The following is an 8,113-nucleotide window of genomic DNA, read 5'->3' as shown; positions in this document are numbered from 1 at the left end:
TTTTAATCTTCCTCTTCCCCCTCCTCCCTTTCCCATTTCATAAAAAGCTGTTTTTATTTGGGGGCTACTGCTTTGAGTAGAGAAAAAAGGGAAAAAGATGTGTTCAACAAACATTTTAACTGGAGGCCGAGAGATAGTGAACTTTTAAAGGTCGAAATAATAACAATAGTTTGGAACAGACGAAAGCCAATAGCTGATTAGTCATCCAATCCCACCCTACAAATACATTTTGACAATATTGGAAATTAACAGAACATCTGAGTCAGAGTAATAAATAACTACATAAATACATTAAAGGTGACATATTATGCTCATTTCTGCTTCCTGACAAGGTTCCCTGATGTCTAAATGGTACGTTAGTAACGTGCTTTGGTCGAAAAAGCTGAAGGATTGAGCACAGCAGGGTTCTTGAAACACCAGTTTCACAGCCCTGCTCCAGATGGCTGGTTTCAGTGCCTTTCCCTTTAAATGCTAATGAGCTACTGCGTGCACCGCCCAGAGACGGTATTTGCGCCGCCCACCTTTTCCTGCCTGTGGAAGACGTGAGGCCGGCACCGTGTGACCATGGCAACGGCTGAGTTTGTGAAAGAAATGGCTGCTGGACAACAGACTGCGGTGCAACCGTACATGTTCGAGCCGGAGTCCGACCCTGAACAACAAGACGCTCCAGAAGAAAGTCAGCAGCCAAGAATGAACATGGATGTTTCTCAGTGGTTAGTAGTTAAGTTTGTTACCTCGACATTACTTTTATGTTACTGCATAGACTAACGAAAGTTTTACTGGCTTAGTGGCCGTCTTCCCATGTTGTTACAGATCACAACCCCCTTCTCCTGCCTAGAGTGTTTACATCATAAATCTTCGCCAAACCTCGGCTGGCGTTTACTGCTGTTAAGTTGCAGTAACGTGGATGCAATTGAGCACTCGCCCATACTAGAGAAAAGCATAACCCCATATTATTTATTTATTTTAATTTACCTTTATGTAGCCAGGTAAGTCTGTTAAGAACCTGCTCTTATTTGCAGTGACAACCTGTAAATAGCTACTGCCACAATTTTCAACAACTGTAGTTTTCAATGAGCCAATTGCCTCCCATCACCTCTCTACCAGCAGTATTGTTTTTGAACCGGTTCCAACAGTTTATAAACTTTAAATAAATATTACAAAAGAAACAACGCGACGTGATTGATTAGCTATGTAGTTTCCAATGAATAACACAAATTCTGTTTAAAAACAGGTGTTCCTGTGGCAATTGTGAACAAATGCCTACTGAGCCCGAGAATATCTGCTGTATGGAAATACCACAAGTAAGTGTGAACACTGGGCAAACATGGTTGTCATTTTACAGTCTCTCTTTTCTGTTATCCATTGTCACTCACCTTTCATAATTTCTAGGTTACACGAAGACTACAGCAGCTTCCTGAGCCACCATCATGCATGGTGGACCATCCTGGCCTAGAACCTGTCTGCCTGAATGTATTTTCACTGCAGAATGCACTGAACATTTATCGGGCAGACTATGGACCTTTATGTCTGAGGGGAATAGTGCAGTAAGCTTTTAGTCCTATAAATACTATTAATTTATTGCAAAAGTGTTATGATGAAAAGTACATAACTGCTTTCCCTATCTTACATTGCTTATAGTTTATCTTTACTATTTTTTACTTGGTAACATGGTAACACAACTACATATCAAACAATGAAAACACACAGAACAGTTAGTAAAGATGTTTTATTGCAAGAAACATTTGTAAACATACAAAATAAATATCTGAAGTGGAACAGTTGAACTTGCCAGTTGCCATGGATGTGAACATTCAGTGCTGACTTTCTATTGAATTGTGTCCAGCCAATATAGATACCTAGCCTACAGAAGCTTTGTAAGCTGGTGCTGGGGCTTTCTGGGGCGGAGAGTGAGAGTTGTGCTGCCTGCCTGCGTGGTGCTAAGGATTCGTGCAGAGTTCCCTGACGCAGAAGGACAGTATGTTGGGTTCAGACCTGTCCTTGGTTGAACCTTGACACGTAACTGGCTATAACATCCAGCTTGTCGGGTCTTTCATACTGAGCAGAGAGGTCTTCAGGGATTGTAAGTTTCAGCACCTCGTTCACATATGGGGCAGGGTCCTGGAAAACCTTCTCGAAGATCAGGTCCAACAGTGCATCAACGTAGTCTGCAGTGCAATAAACAAAAATTAATGTTTACAAGAAAATTGCACTAGAACCAAAAAGCCTTGTGCTGCAGTGTTGTAAAGTGTCTCTTCTTATTTCTCCTAATTTATACATTCTCCTTATTTATTATTTATTTTGAAAACCATCTAAAAAGAATTCAGATTTTATTTGTGTTTATTTTCAACCTTTTGTGTTATGCTTGTGTGTTCATGTTTATTTTAATTTGTTGGGTTCAAATAAAAGATTTTAAAACTTACGGAATGTTGGCTCTGCTTTCACAGGCTTTGCGGTGCATTCTCCATGTTTAGATTTGGGGAAGTTGACTCTGTACAGCAGCTCTCCACTTGTAGATGTTGCCTGTGGTCGGCCAGTATTTTCATTGTAATGCAGGGCAGCCAGGTAGAGTCTTGGGTGGAAAAATAGTACTTTAAAAATCATAGCAAGCACACTAAACTATAATGAACTAAACAGATAGTGATGTTTTATTCACCTGCATAACATTCCAAGGTAGGGGAAGACAACATTCTTGGGTGCAAACCGCAGAATGACGCTGTGAAATGCCTCCAACGATGAGGTCTGATAGTGAGGGCTGAGCTTTTCCACATCTTTCAGAATTCTCTTATTAGTCAACGCCTTTTCTAGCCTACAGAAAGCTGGTGTTCCTGAAAAAACAAAACAAAACACATGAATTCAAATGGTTTAAACATCTTTTAGATATATAAAAAAAACACATTTTACACAAAATTTTGTGTGTCTATCTACCTGCTGTCAACCATTTGCTCTTGTCTCTCGAGGTGCGCTGCGGATGCAAGCACTGGGGGAAAGCAGGATCTTGATGTATGTGGATGTCTTGGACATGGTTAAGAATGGAGGTCCACTTAGCCACTCTCTCTGGCCCTGACGTAGAGGAGGCTGCTGTCCAGTACACATGGTTCTTTATGCTGCGAAGCCACTTCTTCAGCTTCGCGCAATCTTTGTTCTGGGCTATCTTGACCAGTTTTTTGGACAGTCCTAATAAAACAATATTTCAGTCACGTTCAGATAAACAGTATATGTTGAAAACAAAACACGTAACCCTAACCCATGTAACACATTAGTAATTATGATACTAGGAAAATATAGTGTGTGGACCTGTGAGCAAGGGCATTTTATCCTGATTTTCACCGTCTAACACACAAACACAGTAACGAATACCTTTTTCCATGTGCCAGACATCGTAGTACTGTGTCACTTTAGCCTCCCTCAGGAACTTCGGGATCTGAGGGTGACGGTCTGTGACAATGCTGTCCAATGCAACACCACGTGCCTCCAAGAGAGCAAGGCTCCTCTTCAGACCTTCTTTCTCCATGTGATAACTTCCGCCAACTTCGTTGCTCTGATCAGAAGAACACAAAAACAGAACATAAAAGTCTATTAAACAAAATGATTTTTAAAAGCACTCGTTAAACACAGATTAGTTAACTTGAATACAGATCACACCTTTGAACTCACCTGAACCAGCTGTATGTCAATAATAGTGTTGCTCCTCAGGTCCATCACTGAGTAACTGCCAAACTTGGCAGAGTGCCCTTCAAAAATAAATGCACCATTTCACAAAAATTACATTTTACATATCACTTTGTTGTACTTCATAGTAACCACTTTTCTAAACAAAAAAATTAGAGTAAAATGTATCAGAGAATCTTGTATACCTGGTGAGTCAGCCCTTAGGTCGCCACCTAGGATAACACTCTCCTGCTGACTAAGCTGCTCCATCATGGCGTCCTGCACAGTCTTCCACGTGTGTATGATGGCAGGCTCTATGTACGTCCGTGCATGACGGCGAAAAGTGTCATACTGAAACATCTTCAGCTGCATTGCCCGGAAGATCTGAGGACAGACAGACAAGATGTGTCATAAGTACTGCTCTATACAACATTTAGCAATATGATATGCAAAACAAATAAAATTACATAGTGAAGTCTTAATCCATTACCTTTTCAAGTTTGAAGAAAGATGCACCTGTGGTGTATACTGCAGCTGAAAGCTAGAGGTTTCCTGCAGGTGTGCTTCCCAGAATTGGCTGGCTGTTCCATTTTCTGAAGAACTGACAATGTGGGCATGTCTGTTCTACAGAGAGGAACGTGCCTATCCTTCTTGTCTGCATGTCTGAAACACACTGACAGACAGGGCACACCTCAAACAGCTCCATCAGACACTTTTCATAGACAATATATGCTGGTGTCTTATGAACAGGGCAGGAAGGCTCCAGTCTAGTAGAAAAACAAAAATTGCAAAGATAAATTAGTAACTCCCATACTACTTGAAACAAATAATGTAAAAAAAAAAAAAAAAGAAAGAAAAAAAAAAGTAAATTCTGAGGTTATTTACTCACGTCACATCTGCTGACTCAGACAAAACTGTGACAGAGTCCTCAGGATCATACGAAGAATCCTTGGGGTCAGGAATGTCCATGGATGAACTGCCCTCCAATGGATTCTCCTCTTCCTCCTCCTCCAGTTCCAAGCGAGCCCTTTTGCGTGGTCTCTTTATTGGGGTTGATGATAAGAATGGTTGAGAAGTTGAGAAGGCAATGGTTGAGGTGCCAACTCCAACATCAGCACAGGACACTGATTTCTGTGTGCCTTTGATAGATGAAAACAGAATTTTCATTAGCCAATCCATATTCATAACAGAGTAAAACAAAAATTACATATTAGAGTAACATAGTGACTAACATTACATCATATGCTTTTGTTCAACAAACCTGTGCTTCTGAAGTGAGGCTGGAGAGTTCTCATGGAAAGCTGTGTGCCAACTGTGCATGTCACTGGTTGGTCTGTCTGGCAGGCAACATGATGCACCACAGGCTGCTGTACAGATGTGCTTGGCTAAACACAAAAGGAAATAATATGTTCTGTGTCTGTTTTCTCATGTTACATGAAACAAAGCTATGTAGACAGAAATGATGATTAAAAAATCAATTTGATAAGGCAAAATCTGGCAAATCATAATCCGAGCAAACCCACGCAAATCCCTCATTTCACATTAGATTTAGTAAGTGAGCAATACACATTTGCGAAGCAACTTTTCTGTGTCCGTGCCTGCATATAACTAACGTTAATCGTAGCACAACACAGCAGACATGTGGCAGGTAACCCCTGTCTCCGGCTCCAAAACAAAGTAGTGATTGCTTTACTGCAGATAACGTTTTGGTACTCTCAGATCGGGTCTCTCATGCCAGCAGCTAACACTACACACGTAGTTACATGCACACCAACACAAAAGAAGTCGTTCGACTGCCAAGGTGCTCCTGGGCATCTAACACACTGTCCTTTAGCACAACATGCTAATTAATTAACGTAGCTCACTGGCCGTGAATAACAGACCATTTCATGCCGTCCTCTCTGCGTGTTCACGGCGGAACAATAGCTCACCGTCCGTGAACAACTGAGACCATTTCATACAGTCTGCTCGGCCGTGAGCATGTGGAGGAGACGGTCTCCCATGTGTGATCACGTCGGAACAGCAGCACTAACAACTGAGAAATTGTTCGCGCCAGCTAGCATGTTCACGGCCGCGCAGTGGTTCACCGGCCGGTTAGAAGCCATCAAATCTCAATATCCTAATTCATTTTAAGAGTGCTGATATGACAAATTAACGTTTGGCAACATTAACATGGCCAGTAAGCCCAACGTTGTAACGTTAGTTCAGCCTCATATTTACATCGACGGTTAGCGTTAGCTCATGTGCTAAACAGCCAAAGTAACACAAACTACACTGTTTTTTAATACTTACAGTTCCTTCATCTGTGGCGTCGCCACGGACAGTGGGTATGGATCCATCTTTTAGGAACAATCTCGTTGCCAGTCCAGCCTTATACTGACCCTTGTTGCTGAAACAGTCCGGCGTGAAGTGATTGGCACAGACAAAAACGCTTTTGCTCACTGAAGCTGGGACGTTTCCCTGAAAAATAAAATTTAGCCACTTCGCTCTGATATCCTCTTTGGCAGGGAGGCGATGTAGGGAAACATGAGTATCCGTGCATCCGACGACAGAGCAGGAGTACTTGGCTTTCGGGTTGTACATGGTAGCGGTCAGGCTGTCATGGCGGATCCTCGTTCAAGTAGCCGGCATAATATGGGAGGAGATACCCAGCGTGAGGGTGGGAGTATTCATATCACTCAGATTTCACCCGGACTGTTACGTAACAGTGCGGGTGAAATCTAAATGGCTCTTCTAGAGACACATTCCCTGACTCAGCAAGTTTACAAAACATTGACTTAGTGGTCGAAAATCATTCTTAAGGGGTGGGGAGGCACTCCGGATATGCAAATATACATACTAAAGCAACGAAAAAGTGAGTTTTGCATAATATGTCCCCTTTAATCTGGAACTGAACACCAAACTAACCGGAAACAAGAAAACAGGTGGGAGTGACTTTTATCTTACTATATAATGACGAAAACTCTGTCTGTGTGTGGGTGGGTGTCTCTGTCTCTGTTCCACGTTTTTCTCCTCACTGACTTGGTCAATCCATGTGAAATTTGGCACAGTGGTAGAGGGTCATGGGAGGATGCAAATGAAGCAATATTACATCAATTGGCCAAAGGGGGGGCGCTATAGCAACCGATTGAAATTGCAAACTTTGAATGGGCATATCTCATGCCCCGTATGTTGTAGAGACATGAAACTTTGCACAGAGATGCCTCTCCTCACGAGGAACAAATTTACCCAAAGAACCCATAACTTCCGGTTATATAGATTTTCCGCCATTTTGAATTTTTTGAAAAACACTTAAAATCGATCTCTTCATAGGAAGTTTGAGCGATCTGCATGAAACTGGGTGAACATAATCTAGGGACCAATATCTAAAGTTCCCTCTGGGCAAAAGTTGGAAAACTTATTAAAACTGAGCTTCTATAAGGCAATGAATATTGCGGAGGGTGTGGCTCATCACATCAAGGTGTATAACATCTCAAGGGTTTCACCAATCACCACACAACTTTGTAGGCATATGACCACACATAATCTGAGGGGACCCCTCCATTATTGACCCCATCAAACAAAATGGGGGCGCTAGAGAGCTAATTTCTTACCTAGGCCTAACCGCCATATCGATTTTTACTAACCTTGGTAGATACGTAGAACAGGTCGCCTCAAGGTGACTGGAGAAATTTAACTCTAACTGGCAACTTGGTGGCGCTATAACAACAGAAAAATGCTTAAAAATGGCTAAAATGCGACCAATCACTGTGGCTCCCCCTGTGGCCGAATGCTGTCTTTTTTCCCTAATTTTTGGTATGACGAAGTCATGGTATGGTATGCTGTACGTAATCATGGAAACTGTCAGTGTGTCATTCTGTCAGTCACTCATTCTGTCTGTCCCACGTTTTTCTACTCACTGACGTGGTCAGTCTATGTGAAACTGCACATGGGCATTGAGGATTGGCATAGGTAGAAGGTGACAAAGCTACCAACAGTTATGGACTAGTTATTTATTATTTGTGGAATGGGCTACCTGATGAGTTGAAACAAAGCACAAATTTAAATCATTTTAAAAACTAGACAAAAAAAGATATTTTTGGCAGATATAAAGACGAGAAAAGGTTGTATTAGGGGAGTGCTTATTTATTTTGTAACAGAGGGTGGTACAACCAGCTCAGTGGCCTAGCGGTAGAGTGTCCGCCCTGAGACTGGGAGGTCGTGGGTTCGATCCCCGGCCGGGTCATACCAAAGACTATTAAAAAATGGGACCCATTGTCTCTCTGCTTGGCACTCAGCATCAGGGGTTGGGAGGTTAGATCACCACATGATTCCGGAGCGTGGCACCGGGTCAAATGTGGAGAACAAATTTCGCACACTCAGGTGTGTGACAATCAGTGGGACTTTAACTTGGACTGTACATAAACTGGGTTTATTACTTATTTATTTGGGTGGTAAATAGACGGGGATAGTTGTATATTAG

At 42.1% G+C, this 8,113-nt stretch overlaps 1 protein-coding gene and 1 long non-coding RNA gene across 2 annotated transcripts; one reads left to right on the top strand and one right to left on the bottom strand.

The window, feature by feature from the left end:
- The first annotated feature begins 545 nt into the window (after window positions 1–545).
- LOC144464422 (uncharacterized) lies at window positions 546–2,422 on the top strand. The gene is made up of 3 exons (XR_013492122.1): window positions 546–713; window positions 1,235–1,304; window positions 1,393–2,422. It is a non-coding gene; the product is annotated as an uncharacterized LOC144464422 (long non-coding RNA).
- LOC117265532 (uncharacterized) lies at window positions 1,952–4,206 on the bottom strand. The gene is made up of 8 exons (XM_033640070.2): window positions 4,142–4,206; window positions 3,858–4,035; window positions 3,658–3,734; window positions 3,361–3,541; window positions 2,929–3,177; window positions 2,657–2,828; window positions 2,424–2,572; window positions 1,952–2,168 (listed from the first exon to the last, which is right to left on the bottom strand). Exons 2-8 carry the CDS (start codon window positions 4,021–4,023, stop codon window positions 1,990–1,992), a joined length of 1,173 nt encoding a protein of 390 aa, XP_033495961.2. The 5' UTR covers window positions 4,024–4,035; window positions 4,142–4,206; the 3' UTR covers window positions 1,952–1,989.
- Between the last annotated feature and the right edge of the window lie 3,907 nt (window positions 4,207–8,113).

This window comes from Epinephelus lanceolatus, chromosome 10 (genome assembly GCF_041903045.1).
Source record: "Epinephelus lanceolatus isolate andai-2023 chromosome 10, ASM4190304v1, whole genome shotgun sequence".
NCBI lineage: Eukaryota > Metazoa > Chordata > Actinopteri > Perciformes > Serranidae > Epinephelus > Epinephelus lanceolatus.
Note: the sequence above shows the minus strand (reverse complement) of the source record. Positions and strands in the feature narration are given on the sequence as shown.

Coding starts and splice junctions, on each gene's coding strand:
- LOC117265532 (XM_033640070.2), bottom strand. CDS start 4,023: ATGCAGCTGAAGATGTTTCAGTATGACACTTTTCGCCGTCATGCACGG. Junction 3,542..3,657: donor TTGACATACAGCTGGTTCAG/GTGAGTTCAAAG, acceptor TCTTCTGATCAG/AGCAACGAAGTTGGCGGAAG. Junction 2,829..2,928: donor GAGCAAATGGTTGACAGCAG/GTAGATAGACAC, acceptor TTGTTTTTTCAG/GAACACCAGCTTTCTGTAGG.